The sequence below is a fragment of the Ursus americanus genome, chromosome 20 (genome assembly GCF_024610735.1).
Source record: "Ursus americanus isolate L20-20 chromosome 20, mUrsAme1.1.p, whole genome shotgun sequence".
Taxonomy (NCBI): Eukaryota; Metazoa; Chordata; class Mammalia; order Carnivora; family Ursidae; genus Ursus; species Ursus americanus.
The window spans coordinates 9,299,933-9,315,652 of record NC_142146.1 but is presented as its reverse complement, the minus strand read 5'-3'; the positions used below and the strand labels follow the sequence as shown (position 1 = coordinate 9,315,652).

General features: G+C 42.2%; 1 protein-coding gene across 2 annotated transcripts in view; it reads right to left on the bottom strand.

The window, feature by feature from the left end:
* The window catches only part of WDR48 (WD repeat domain 48), a 44,718-nt gene that overhangs the window by 6,224 nt on the left and 22,774 nt on the right, over nt 1-15,720 (bottom strand). The window contains exons 8-16 of one of the 2 annotated variants that reach the window (XM_045798202.2): nt 14,144-14,368; nt 12,372-12,446; nt 11,170-11,272; nt 10,292-10,389; nt 6,404-6,511; nt 5,977-6,073; nt 3,707-3,802; nt 1,410-1,515; nt 395-482 (exon numbers count right to left, since the gene is read on the bottom strand). In XM_045798202.2, the coding sequence (XP_045654158.1) occupies nt 395-482; nt 1,410-1,515; nt 3,707-3,802; nt 5,977-6,073; nt 6,404-6,511; nt 10,292-10,389; nt 11,170-11,272; nt 12,372-12,446; nt 14,144-14,368 (996 nt within the window). The remainder of the gene's footprint in view (nt 1-394; nt 483-1,409; nt 1,516-3,706; nt 3,803-5,976; nt 6,074-6,403; nt 6,512-10,291; nt 10,390-11,169; nt 11,273-12,371; nt 12,447-14,143; nt 14,369-15,720) is intronic. The other variant, XM_045798203.2, reaches the window with a different exon arrangement.

The following is a 15,720-nucleotide window of genomic DNA, read 5'->3' as shown; positions in this document are numbered from 1 at the left end:
GTACACACATAGGTGCACACACACACACCTCAGTAAAATCTGCTTGTGTATGCACAGAAAGAAGTCCTGAAGGTCATGGCCTGAACATGGACTAGTTATCTCCTCTAAGGAGGACAGGAGTGAGTGGAAGAGAGGAATGACTGGGAAAGAGATGGGAGTTTCACTTGATTCATTTATTATTTTCTCTAATAAGCACACATTACGTTTATAACTAAATCCAACAAAGATATAAACAGATACATAACTAATGACCAGTACTTCTTCCGCAACCTTGGGCCTGCAGGGGAGCAGCCTGGTTTTTACTCATGTAAGACAGTACAGCCTAAAGCTGCTCTTAATTTCCTTCGTGATTTGGACAGAACAAAAGGGCAAAGCAGGAGTGCAGGACACTTACATCCACAGTGATGTCAATTACCCATTGTGGCACTGTTTCATTAAGAAGCATCGACTCAGTCTCACCCCCGGAGTCTCGGCAGAGCAGCCTAAACATAACCCAGAAGGTAGTCAGTGACACAAGTAGCACAAAGGACAAACCACTGTCAACAAACATTAGAGGGAGGGACCCTGAAGTTATGCGGGATGACCCCCACTTGACGACTGAGGAACTAAAGTGCAGCCAGGCAGAATGGCTCTCTCAGCTAACGGGGGCAGCAGGTGCTAACACTCAGGCCCCAGCATCCTGAGGCCACACATATGCTACAGCTGCTTCTCTGAGTCCCTGCGTGATGACAGGAACACTGGGTGGAGGCAAAGCACTAAAGAAACGTCCCCTGCCAGGGCTGCAGTGCAGGGCACAGGCCTCCACACGTCACGGGGGTCAGGAGAGTTTTGGTCATCACATTCTCAGGAAACCACCGTAAAGGAAGAGAATTCCGAGCTTAAGGGCAAGACAAGCATTTTTCTTACGTATGGCCCCACAGAAGACTCCACTGAGCTCTCCCCTGTGATTCCGCCAGCGCCTGGCTGGAACGTGAGGTGAAGCCAGTCCAGCGTCCCGGGAGGGCCTCATGAAGGACTGCCTTGCACCTCCAGTCGGGCACCGCTGAGCACAACGGTTCTCAGGAGCAGCCCAGCCCATCTTGTAAGGCCCGGCCTGAGGGAAGTTACCTACTCTGATGCTGTTCTATGAGCAGGGACTTCTGGTGATTCCCTGACCCTAGCAGTCAAGTCAACTAAGTGAGAGAAAGTGACAGCTTCCTGTAGAAGCCACCAGAGAATCTGCCTTAACACGAGAGGCTCAGCTCTCATTAGAATGTGGTCTAATGGCATCAGACACTTAACTATCTCATGGAGATGGAAAAGCTTCCAAATCCCTCACACCCCTAGAACAAGTTACCACGTTTGACTCAGTACTTCTTAGCAAATGGGATGATTTCTTAGGCAGGGTCTCCAGCCCTCCACTCCTATACCTGAACAGCGTGCGTCCTCCAGCTTCACCGAAAATCACAGGGGTGTGGGGGGGCACTTGAAAATATCCATTTCCCTTCTGCACTCGGTTCTCCTGCTCCCCATTTACTAGGGAAAGATGCAGATGGTGTCAGTATCCAGAACTAGTGCTAAAAACACAGAGTCTAAACATTCTGTTTCTACAGGCTTCAAACACCACGAAGTTTTTAAAGCTAAAAGTCTGATGAGTCAGCCGGTCAGAAAAAGGTAAAAAACAAATCAAAGTTAAATTTCTACAAAGAATAAGAAGTAAAGCAACTTATGATGTACCTTATGGGAAATGACTGTATAATTTTAGGAATTTTTAATAGGAGAGATTAACATATGAGATTTGAAACAAAAAGACAACTCTACTTCAGCCACAGGAAAGTCTAGGACGGCCTGCTAATAAATGGCAATATGCACGTGCGTGTGTGTGTGTAGACCACCAAGCTCAGAAAAATTTCTTGAGCCAGAAAAAAAATTTATGCTTAATGGCAGCCATAACTAATGTCAGAGGTATTGTTGAAAAATAAAATCCTCAATGAAGTCAAGATGTCTTTTTTATTATTCTCTGTAGATTTCCTTTCACTCTGCTTTCTCTGTCATCTTTTGACCAAGTATGGGTGAGCCCCACTCTGATGCCACCTTGCTCATAAAGCATCCCTAGTGAATCTAGAAGCAACCTCACCCTCTGACCTACAGCACTTTCAGATCCTCCCTTGCAGCAACAACCAACGCTTCCCTCTGACCTCATCGTGTTCCGTCTGCTCTGAGGAGCTCTCTGCCCTACCAGAATGTCAGTCCCTAAAGGATGTAGTCCCGCCCATTTATGTCTATCGACCCCACCTGCAACTCACTACAGGCCTCCGAACGCCTGCGCTGCTCACTGAGTAGAACGTACACGACTCAGAAAGAGTCCACTGGTCATGGCGCTGGTACAGCAGGTGACCACAGAGGCGGAACGAGCAGCCGTCTGACTGGGAGGTGCGTGGATCCTGCTCTGCCTCTACTATGGCAGTTTGATTTTCCCACAACAAAGCCTGGATGCCAGGGGTGCTGACTGTACTACTGGTTTTTGACCTTTATTGTCCACTTGGGCCTCTAAAGGCAACCTGTCTAACTGTCACATTGCAGATGGAGAGGGATGAGCCAAGAACTGAAAATAATATGCCCATGGTGACACAGCTGATAAACGGCAGAGCCCACACTAAAACTTAGCTATTTCAAGCCTCTGTGGAAAGACATTTCCATTGAGTTTCTCTGGCTCAGAGCCCACTATACAATTCTGACGAAGAGGGGAGTGGGCCAGGTGACACAGAAGAAAAGCCATCATGGGTGGGGTCAGTGCCCTCTCTGACAGGGACATCAGAAGAATGGCTTGCAGAGAAGCATGCCATCCTTGCACAAGAGATTTAAACTCCAAAAATCACTTCAGATGAGTCATTCAGCCAGAACGAAGTCTCCGGCAGGAGGTCCTCATCATTGCTGACCACCAGAAGGGGGCCATCTTCAGCAGAATCTTCAGAGAATTCAGAGAACATTCAGCAGAGTAAGCTTGGTAGGTGGGACTAAAGGACTCTTCAACCCGCTGTAGGTAACACATGAGCTGTGAAATTTTAAGTTCTTTTTTTTCCCCTTTCTTCAATCAAACTGAACCAAGCTTATAAATTCAAAACATGTTCTCTGCTGCCCAGGGAAAGTTACCGCCACTGCCTGTGGCACACACAGCTTTACAATATCCTCAGTGCCACTAATTCTTACACATACTTATTCACTTATCCTGACACTTCTGAGTTGGAATTTGATTTTCTGAAATGTTTAGAGCCAATATCAGGTAGATCATCAGATTTGGTAATGTCTGTGTTTCAGGCCGACATGAAATACGATGAGGTAAGGACAGAAATGGCTTTCGATGCAGCTCATTAGCTAGCTCTGGAGGTGAGTCCAGCAGGGCCACAGCTACTCTGAGAAATATCTTTGGAAGAAGGCTGCTAAGCTGCTTGCTTTTAAGGGCAAAGGCCATTTGAATATGTAGGGTTTTTTTAATACCTTTTGAGCTGCTTCACTGATTCAAAGTGCTCTTGGAACCTCAGTTAAGACTGGATGTTCTCTGATATGTGGAAGACAGGGTGATAAACTGGGCACATCACAAGTTATTTATTATGCCGACTTAGCAAATGCTTCAATGTTTCTTAAACATTCCTGGATAACAAACACTCCAAGTATCTTAAACTTCTGAGTAATTTCAAATCAATTATCCTGATATAAAAACACGAACCATGGTTTACTTCATTTTCTTCTTCATCCATTGGATTCACATGTGTTCTAGGCCAATATTCTAGGAGTGCCTGCAGTAAAAGTCCTCCTAAGTTCACTGCAAAAGAGTGAATTAAAATGAAAAGAAATGGAAAAGAGTTATTAGTTTTAGCCTAAAAACAGACGGAAAGGAATAAAAATCATGTTTCCACATATTCTGATATTAATTCTTAACCCAATGCCAATGATGTTCAAAAGCAAGACTTGAAAGATTTTGCCATGTCTATTAAAATTTATCTTAGAATGTTTAAAGAAGTAATAATAATATTCTATCTGGTTGTTCAGATATAGCCATTCTTTAAAAATGAACAAACCAAAAGAGGAATTACATTTTTTAAGGAATTATTTCCATATAGAGCCACTAAAACTATATTTATATATATCATGTATGCCTACATGCTACATTCTTAGGAGAAAACCAACCAAAGATATAATCAACAAAATATAATAGACTTTCACAAGTCTTTTCTCGTAACACACAAAAATTAACTCAAAATACATTAAAGACTTGGATGTCAGACCTGAAACCATAAAACTCCTAGAAGAAAACATAGGCAGCAAGCTCCTTGAGCTTGGTGATGATTGGATCTGACACCAAAAGCAAAAACAACAAAAGCAAAAGTCAGTTAGTAGGACTACATCAAACTAAAAAGCTCCTGCACAGCAAAGGAAACATCAACAAAATGAAAAGGCAACTATGGAATGGGAGAAAATATTTGCAAATCACATACAAGGACTTCATACAACTCAGCAGCAAAAAAACAAGCAATCCAATTAAAAAATGGCAGAAAGGGGCACTTGGCTGGCTCAGTCAGTGGAGACTGTGACTCTTGATTTCGGAATTATGAGTTCGAGCCCCACGTTGACTGTAGACATTATTTAAAAATAAAATCTTCAAAAAAAAATCGGTAGAAGACCTGATTAGACATTTTTCCACAAATGACATACAGATGGCCAAAAAGTACATGAAAAAATGCTCACTGTCACTAATTATCAGGGAAATGCAAATCAAAACCACAAGCTATCACCTCACACATGTTAGAATGGCTATTATCAAAAAGACAAAAAACAACAAGTGTTCATGAAAATGTGGAGAAAAGGGAACCCTGTGCACTACTGGTGGGAACATAAATTGGTATAGCCACTGTGGAAAACAGTATGGAGGTTCCTCAAAAAATTAAAAATAGAACTGCCATATTATCTAGCAATTCCACTTCTGGGTATTTATCCAAAGAAAATGAAAACACTACCTTGAAAAGATATATGGACCCCCATGTTCACTGCAGCCATATTTACAACAGCCAAGATATGGAAACAACCAATGTTCATCAATGGATGAACAGGTAAAGAAAAAATGTGGTATGTATGTACAATGGAATGCTATTCACCCACAAGAAAGAACAAAATTGTGCCATTTGCAATAACTTAGGTGGACCTTGAAGGCTAGGTGGAATAAGTTAGACAGAGGAAGACAAACACCATATGGTCTCACTTATACGTAGAATCTTAAAAAACTAAAACCAAAAACCAAAACTCACAGATATATAGAATAGATTGGTGGTTGCCAGAGGCAAGGGGTAGGGAAGTGAAGGGATTTTTAAAAGGCACAAACTTCCAGTTATAAATAAGTCAGGGGATGTAACGTACAGCCTGGTGACTACAGTTAATAATACTGTACTGCATATTTGAAAATTGCTAAGAAAGTAGATCTTAAAAATTCTCATCACAAGGGGAAAAATGTGTAATTATGTACTATGATGATGAGTATTAACTGGACTTGTGATCATTTTGCAGTATATACAAATATTGAATCATGTTGTACATGTGCAACTAAAACTAATATAATGTTATGTCGATTACATCTCAATAAAAAAAAAAAAGGAAAACAACAGAACTGTTTCCCAGCTTCACTTTTCCTACCCTATCAGATTTCCAGAAAAGTTTAAGGGTAGAGAGTGTAGTGAGTGTTTAAGTGTTAAAGCTAAACCACATATTGTGAGAAAAATCAAGATTCCCAAAACATTTAAAACGAAATAGTATTTTCCATTTCCATGAGAGAATATATGGATTTCTTGAGAAATGATTTAAAAAACCTCAAATATTTTAAAAAAAATAAAAGAGCAGATAGCAAAAAACAAAACAAATCAAAACAAACAAAAAAAACCCCAACCCAGCACAGATCCACCTTCTCTTTTGAAAGGAGGAAAGGAAGGAAGGACACTTAAAACTCACGTTTTGGATCTGACCCATCAGGGCTGCTGAAGCCAGCATCTTTTGCAGAAACCCAAGCAGCAAAACAATCACTCTCATCCAAAGTAATAGTCAACATCTGTCAAAAGAAAAAACTGTTACTGGCATTCCATTTCAATAAGTTCTCCAAATAAGTCTCTAAGGCCCTATTCATCTGTACTATTTGACTAAAGAGCTAAGCCACAGATTCAGAATCAAAATGTGTTTCACATGATTCACTGCAACTACAATTTAATTTACTGGGATACCAAGAGGCATTTTTAAACTGCATTTTGCAAGTAATAACATGAAAAATGTACTGCCTTCACACTTAGACACACAGGACTCTGTAACTAATAATACTTAATTTTGAGCTATATCAGAAACTTTCCATTATCTCAAATTGTACAAATATCAGCTGCTAACTTACCCCAGTTTTTAAGTCTACTGAGAACCAATTTGGCACATATACCATCTTAAATCTTTTCTTAATTTCATCTTCAAAATCCACTTTGCCCAGGTCTTCAACTTTACATGCCTATACAGCAAAAAAGAAAGTATGGTAATTATCAATATTACGTAGTGGATGAATTCTGACCTAGGTGTTCAAAATTTTACACATTTTCACATCTGTCTAATTACAATGGAGTCTAAAAGCATGCTGGACGACATAGACATCCACATGGATAACACACATGGCACGCCCGCCTCTCAAATCCTTGCCAATATTCCTGCCACAGATGTACGGTCTCCAACCTCAATACTGCTGCTACCTGGGGTTTCTTCTGTTTCCAAAGTCAGTTCTTCACAGCACCATGGTCAAATCTTTACTCACGTCATGTTTGGCCTTGCCACCTCCCTTCACTGACCCCCACACTTCAAAACTAGAGAAGCCTTGACAAAAATCCCCTTAACTATGTGCTACCGTTTTTCCCTGTGCGAGGAAAAAAGTGCCCCTTGTTGCTGTGCTCTGGACCCCCTCACTTCTTGGGGACCTGGTACTGCCATCTACCCTCTCATGTCTCTCCTGACATCTCCCCATGAGCAGTGAACACACTCCAATTACTCCCATCCCAAAAATACCCGAACACCAAAACAAAACCTTTGCTTGACCCTCCCATCCCTATATCCTCTCTCGCTACTGCCTGTTCCTGCCCACCTCCCCAAAGTCAAATTTCATTAGACTGCTCCACTACCTCCCAATCACTACTCAACCCACTCTATCTGGCTTTTGCTTTTAGGACTCCCTCAAGACTATTCCCCCCCCAACACCATCCTCCCTACTGGTTAAATCCCAGGCACGTTACATTCCAAATCAGACGCGAACTCTCCGTAGGCCAGTGCTGCTAACCACAAGCCCTTTTGGGAAATGCTTGCTTAGTTCTTGAGCCGCCATTGGCTCTTGGTTTTCCGACCCCTTTTTATTTTACCTGTGGTTTCCTCTTTTCTAACAGTTCCCAAAAGGGTGATGGCTGGTTTCTTCTCTCTTCAGTACAGATGTAACCCTTGGAAACTCTGATGTCCCCATTGCTTCACTTATAATCCACCAGCCGCTGACTGCTGAGCCTGTCTCTCCAGCCCAGCTCATTTACTGGTGTGTGAGTTCCTATCTACCCAGACATTCACATAAACTCAAATTCATTGTCTTGCTCAGCATGGCCCCCGTTTCCCCCCAACAACCCATTTTCCCTCTTACATCACCCTCCCATCACTTCCACTTACCAAACTATCTGACCTAGGAACCTGGGACTCACTCTGCTACTTTATTTTGTTTATACTCCCTTTTATTCAAGCTCCCTCTTATCCATAGGCCTCAATACTCTTCCTCATCATTTTGGTTTTTTTCCATCATAGTCCAGATATCTCATCTCTCACCTGCATTAGTGTAACAGCCTCTTAACTATTATGTACCAGCCACTATGATAAATACTTCTCAAACATCTCCTTAACCTCACCAAGAAATGTGTCACACACATTTTAGGAATAAAGACAGAGGTAAGAGAGGTTCAGCATATTCCAGAGATCACTTGGCTAGTAGCTAGCAGAACCAAGATTAGAATGCAACTCTATTTCACTCTGAGCCTATGTTCCTAAATACTCCTGACTCCCTACTTCTGTTTAATGTCATATCCATTACGCCCAATCACTTGATCCTGACACTTCAGGGTCTAGTGTCTGGGTACAGAAAGCTGCTTGGGACACAACAATGCCAATTATGGACCATGCCAGGTCTGTGCCCCACCTAAGCAGAGCCACCTCCCAAGGCTTTGGCTAATCTGCCCAAGAGAGAACGTCAGATCCACAGCTGGCCCACCCTGAAAGAGTAGCTTGGCCCAATTAGATTCTGTTATGTTCTGGAGAGCACTAGGTGCTGGGTGGCATGAGGGGAGCCCAGCCACGGGGCAGAGCTAGGGCCACATCACTGGTGGAGGAGCCAAGTTCCTGCCGACCAGGTCCTCAGGGCTGCTCTGGATCCTCCCAGTCTGAAACAAACGTGGGTCTTCAGTGGCCTCAGAAGTGTATCTCTATCATTAAGAAAAACCGAGTGGACTTCTGGAGTCTGCTGCAATTTAATTTTCCATTCAACTACTAAAGCCTGCAACCATGCTCACCAGGCAACCGCTTCATTATGGGACTTCCCATACCCCTGCCCCAATGGGGAGGGAAAGTGTCAGTCAGGCCAAGGTTTCTATTCAGATAGTCCCTTCTTCTCAGAAAGAAAGCTGTTTATCTTATTCTTTAGATCTAGACATTTCTTCTAACCAGGAGCCTAACGGAAACTGCAGAGCTTTTCAATTCTTCCTTAAAATGTATCCGACATCTGTCTCTTCCTTTAGATCCCCAAGTCATTATGCTGAAGACATGGCCTTCCAGCTTCTTCCCCATCACACAGACCACTGTCCCTCTGGGCAAGGGATTCTTTCTGCTCCAATACAGTCCAAGATTAAGATTCTTTAGGGAATAGCAAAGTAGGCCAACCGTGGGGCCTGTATTCAAGACTCTGGGAAATGACTTGAATGACACCTCTCATCCTTACACCCATACTGCCCCTCCCATTACCTCTAGTCTCCAATTACACAAAACTCAAAGTCACTGAATGAGCACTACCTTCCCTCCTGTGCCTTTTTATTCATTCCCTCTCCCAAAAATGCCCTCCCATTAGTCATCTGGTGGAATTCTTTAAGACTCTCTTCAAATGATTTCCCCACCACAAGAAGCTCACCTGATTTCTCTAGTTGTAAGTAATTGCCCTTGTCCACAAACTACCCTGTAATCCATCTGGTTTTTTTGATCTCTGAGGCATTCCCATTCCCCTACCCTTGTCCCTACCAGAGGGGATAATGGTACAGACTTTCTGTCATCTATGACTCTCGACACAGTTCTCTGCACACAATATTCATTCAATCCAGGAAATAGGTGTTGAACAAATACACCAACAACACAAAGAAAAGCAAACTTTTCAATCTGCCTATAAATCCTTTTTTTTTTTTAAGGATTTTATTTATTTGTGAGAGAGACAGAGATAGTGAGAGAGAGCACGAGCGGGGAGAAGCAGGCTTCCCGCTGAGCAGGGATTCCTACAAGAACCCTGGGATCATGACCTGAGCCCAAGGCAGACGCTTACCCCACTGAGCCACCCAGGCGCCCTGCCTATAAATTCTTTAGTGCTATTTATAATGTGGGTGAACAGTTTAATACATCTAACTATCCCACAGGGTCATCTTAACATGACCCAGAGTTGTAACTGATGCTCACAGTGGTATCTATAAATCCTAAGAAATGGCTAAACTTATTTTGTACACTGCAGGAGTTCTCAACCTACGGTGATTTTGTATGTTGCTTCTTCCTTCTTCCCCCTAAACATTTAGCAATGTCTGGAGAGAGTTCTGGCTATCACAACTGAAGCTGGCGGTAGAAGGAAAGGTGGTTACTGGCACCTGGTGGGTAGAGGCTGGGGAGGCTGCTAAACATCCTCTCATGCACAGGGCAGATTGCACTCTACCCAGCCCCCCTCTACAAAGACTTATTTGGCCCAAAATGTCCATAGTGTCAAGGATGAGGAACTGCAATATATTTATTTTAAGGCAAGGTAGCATATAACACAGCGGAAATGGTTCTACTCAAATTTAAGGTGCTTAAAAACTATGACCTTATCTAAATACTAGTATAAAAAAGTATCCACTCCCCCAAATACAGTATTATTGTAACCTAATCTTAATTTACATACTATTACCTTGGTTATTTCATGTATATTATAATAAAAAATAAAGGGGATACATGATCCAATAACTCATATTTAATACAAAAAATTACTTACCTTCAATACATCCCAATATGCCACATTATTATTGGTATCTTTGGTTAATATATGTCTCTTATCATTAAGAATGTGGCACTGAATAATACTCGCACCCCCTAAAGGAAAAAAACCCACACAATTAGCAAAAACAATTCCCTATTTAAATTCACCATATAGCAGTAATTTCTCATTGGCGTGAAACAGAAATAGAAAGGAGAAGGTGAGTCAAAAGATACACATACAGTAATATATACATGTATAATTATATCTAAGGCAGTTTAAGGCCAACTAAAGCAAAACTGTCCGATTTTAAAAAGAGATTATAGATGAAAAAACTCCCTCCTTCGAGGGGCTACTAATGGAAAACTGTTAAGGGCCAACAGTTTTACCCGCTGGGAAAAGTTATAATGATGACAGGAAACCTCTGGATCAGTCCCGTCTCTAACTTATGCCTCCTGCATGGACATGCGATTCTAAAGATACAGGCACAGAACTGCAGGTGAGTGACCGTTCGATATTCTACTCCTCTCGCGAGTGTTCAAGTCAGAGTTGCCACTACCAGCTGGAGCACAGAAAAGTCAGGGACCAGATATGGCTTGTGCCAAAACACAACATGCAACCCCATAAATTTTATAAAGTGGTTTCTTGGCTCGACCCAGCCATGATTATTCTGATGCTGGGCAAAAAGATGACCTCAAGAAAGTCCCCCTTTTAAAGTCACTAAATAGCGTTTTAAAAATATTTTTCTTCTATTAAAAATAAACCAATACACTGTGTCTTCTGTTGACATCAGAATTACATTTAAAGGAAGGTCACCTCCTTTATTTTTGTCAATCTCTTAATAACTATAATTAGCCTCAGTAAAAGGTATAATACCTTCCACCTTCCTTACTCACCTTTAATAACCTGGTCAGGCTGCGTACAAAGCGGTGTTATAGGATTTGTACAGTCGTTGTCATAATCTCCGGAGGCTCTAAAATTATGAATTCCTTTCAAGGTCTAAAGGAACAAAAATCATTTTTTAATCATTTTATGCTTTTTAAGCTTTGCCAATCTGTTTAACGTGGCAAGAAAAACAAAGAACAAACAAATGAGAAAAACCAAAACGATAACATCAACCAAAAAATAGTCATAAAGTACAATTATCCACCATGATTTCAAGAAACAAAACACGTATTAAGAAGGGAATATTAATACTGTCTTTTTGGAGGGAAAAAAAGGCACTTTTCCAGGTAAAGCTATGTTGATCTCATATTGGCACAACGAAATTTAGATAAGATATATAACATTTTGTACAAGTACTGAGAATGCCCACTTGACTGGTGTACAAACAGAAATAAATGGAAACACTCTCTCTTTTGTTATCCACATATAGTCTGGTAAGCAAGGAAACTTAAATCTTCTTTCATTAACATTTAAGAATTAAAAGCACTTTTAATGACTTCTGCTTATCCTCTATTTCTATCCCTGTTCTTCATGTTGTGAGGAAAAAGGAAATGAATTTGAAAGCACAATTTTTCTATTTTCTCTTACATTTGGAAAAAGAGAAGCCTAACAAGTGTCCCATCCCTGCCATGTTGGTACAGGTATTTCCTGCTATCCAAAAGTAAAGTGTTCATAGGAAGCCTTTTGTAAGCCAAGATGTAGTGTAAAGACAAAGAAGCAATCACCATTTCATAAAAGCAATAATTCTGCTCTGATTTCTTTGGGTTAGAGAAAATGGGTAATAAACAATGGCACAAAGTGAACTTCCGGATAGCGGGGGAAACCTGGACCCGGGCTGCCTGTTTTCAAATGCAGTTTTGTGAGCTCAGATGCTATACCAACATTTATTGGCTTATCAGGCAATAGTGCCTATTCCAAGCACATCAAATGTCTGTCTTGGCTCCTGACAAAGAAGTCAGAAGCTTCATCTTGACTATTATCTTTAGTACAATCCTTAGGATCGAACTCACAGAGGCTTTCAGATTTTTGCCACTATTCGAAAGCATGCTGAGCATCAGATTCACCTCGAGCCTTTGTTACTGGCATCTGGCAGGTCTGTGATAACAAACCACATGTTTACCAACCTTTGCCAGGGATACAGCGGTTCGCTTACCCATTTATTTACTGTAGACTTAGTCGTGGCAACCCAGATTGCGGGAGGGGGATCAGCTGATCTATCAAGCTCCATCTGAAAACAAAGCACAAAAGCACTGCTCTGTGGAATGCTGACTCTCCTGAGCTGCTGGGACTAGCTATAGATTATTAAATATCAATTCCTTCATTCCATGTTTGTATGCTGACTGCACCGCGACATGCGTTAAAAGCTAGAGTTGCACAGAATAATGAGGGAGAGTCTCTGCTAAAGGAAAGATGACCTTTTACAAGTGTAATAGGGGTGACTTCTCACCAAAAACAGCAGCTGAAAGTTTCAGCGTGATTTTAAATTAAACAGTTAGGGGATCCAAATGTGTAGTCAAAAGGGTGACTTACCATGATTTTGTTTTTGTTACTCTTTTGTTTTGTTTTCGTGTTCTTTTTTAATAACAAGGAATAAGTCTCTTTTTCTCTTTGAAAATGTCTGTAGTAAAAAAACATTCTAACATAGCAAAAGTGAAAAGTACCCATGTAATTCTCCTCCTTCACCTAAGAATAGTACACCTGTGAACAGTTTACCGTGTGCCTTCTGTATTTTTTAAGTAGTACACATATAGAAATATGTCCCTACACCCATGTATATAGATAGCACGCACATGAAATCCCTCTACGGTCAGTCATCCACTGTTCTTCCTGTGCCAGGAAACTGAAGGTTGGGAGTTGTGGGACAGGCCGGACTCCTAGCAAGTAGGAATCGTCTTCAGTTCAAAGTGATGTTTCTTGGCACACACAGTTATGTCGCCACTAAGTTCTTGCACCTTTTCCTCCACAGCCAAGAGATCCTGGCAGCTGCAGAACTCAGTGCGGTGTTTCTCCTCCCAGCAGCCTGCTTCCTGCACACGGGCTCTGATTTCAGTCTCAACTCCCTTGCTCCCCTAGAATTATTGGTTTTGTCCTCTCGAGGGGCACCACCTATCTTAAAGAGCCAAAATAGGCAGGATGTGTGTGCTCCTAGGCCACAAGCATCCCCTCGACTGTCTCATTTGACCTTTATTCCTTTTTTCAGCCCTTCCTCTTATACTGTGGTCTGGGTTTCAGGCCACTTAGTTTCGTGGGTATCTACAGTTCTGTTTCTTGCTTTTCTTGTTGTTTTTGGATGACTTTTGTGAAAAGGAAGTACTGCTGTCCTTATGCCTCCATTTTAAATCTGTTAAGCTCTTCACTATGGTTTTAATGTGTAATTCTGAGATTATCAGGGAGGCTGAATAATCTTGTCGTATGATGATAAGGCCATTTCGCAGTCCAGGCTTCACTCTCAGCAGGTGTCAGCATGGACGGCTTCTCGAGTACCCTTTCACCCATGCAGCAGATGCTGATCAGCAATCAGGACTACTTTGAGGCAGTAATGGTTTGGAGTATGAACTGGCTTGTTCTCTCTTCTTCTGGAGCAACTCTTCCACATCCTCCCTCTTGAGGCAGTGGACACACTTGTGCTTTGCTGTTGTCTGCTCACAGATACCTGAACTCATCACATTCCTCCACTAAGGACAGGTCAGGAAAGCTAAGTGCGCTCAGGAGCAATGTGGGGCCATAGCACCAGGATTCGCCAGTGGGACAGGTACATGTCACTGAGGTATCTAAGAAGTCACAATTTCTTCTACAAGTGACTAATGAAAATTAAAATATCTGTTTTTACAACCCCACAGCCGATTCATGCTTTAATACAGATTCTGACGGATTTAGCTAGCACATGTAACAATCTTAACCACAAAACTAAAATATAGGACATACCTTGAGAACTGGTGCTTTTTCTTCACAAATTAATACCCGAATGTCAGGGTTTCTTAAGTCTGTACAATAAATCTTTCTGTCCCTTCCTCCAGAATACACGTGCGTGAAGGCGTCATTGACTTGCAGAGCCCAGACACCTTCATCATGGACTCGGTACGTCGCTATACATCTCTGCTGGCCAAGGGACCAAAGGCGAATTGTCCCATCAGAACTACCGGAAAGGCACTAAAAACAGAGAAAGTTAAAGTCAGAAAATGTCCCGGCCAGAAAAGTTCCTGCTTTGCTGTGCTCTGTACTTGGTGCCTCTCCCGACCACACTGTCAAACATCCACCTCTAACAACCTGTATTTCTGCCTCTGATAAAGACTTCTGATAAACATGCACCACAGGCTAAAATGACCAAAGGCAACAGGACATGCTCAGGCAGGGGAAACTTCTGAGCAAAACTGCTTTTGTCCTCTCCTACCTGGCCACATGCAGAATCAGCAACCCCTGGGAAGTTGTTAAAAATGCAGATGGTCTGATTCCAAACCTAATGAGGCAGAAATTCTGGCAGGGCCTAGCAATCTGTTTTGATAGGCTCTCCAGGTCATTCTGGGACACTAAGGTTGACAAGCTTTGCACTAGGCCAACAGGCCTTCTGGAGCCCTAGGTCACACCTCTGTCTCACCCCTACCTCATGGAAATGGATTCCTAATGGCCTGCCAGGTCTCTGAGATTCTACTAATAGGGAGTCAGAAGCAAAATCTAATCCCAGGCTTACCACTCACTCTGTGACCTTGGATACTTCCCATCTGAGCCTCAAGTTCAACATCTATTAATATAAAATGTGGACCTTTAGCATTCAGAGTTAACATTAGCAATTCTGAAACTTTCCAAAGGCTCAGGAGCATCAACTACATAGAAGCTGCTGGCACACAAATCAGGGCTGAGCACACTGTGACTCTGACAGAAAGAGGCTGAATCGGCCACCCCACATTCACATTCAGCATGCCTGGGGTTCACTACCAGTTACCGTGGTGACTTGCAGAAGAGAATAACAAGTTACTTCTTTGGGGAAAAAATGGCCTCAAGAAGAAGCAACTGCTGGTGCTGGTGTATGAAATTACATAGGCAAAGAGCTTCACAGAAGAGAAGATGGTTGTGGGCTTGGAGATTCCAAAAGTGTTTGAACAGATGAGGCCTTCAAGAATATTAAGATTTATTGGCGTGCCCTGTGACTGGAAGGGGCCTTTAGAACTCTGGATGTGTTTAATTAAATGAACACCTACTAGGAGACTCCCCCATAAGTTACCAGGAGCCTTAGCGTTTTAATCCCCTATTCCAACTGGTTTACAAGGCAACCAAGAGTCTAACCAACAATGAAACTGTCTGGAGTAAGTTACAAGCAGTAAGTTATAAGCAGCCCTCCAGACATGCCTGTGGGAGGATCCATGCAATCTCATGGAGAGGGGGCAAGGAGGGGCTGCTCTGTCCAGGAAGAGCTGCTACTCTGAGGTGGCAAAGCTGTTAGTATAGCTTTGATCCCTCCAATCCTAGGCCATGTATCTACAGGGAGTAAGGTCTGACAACTTTGG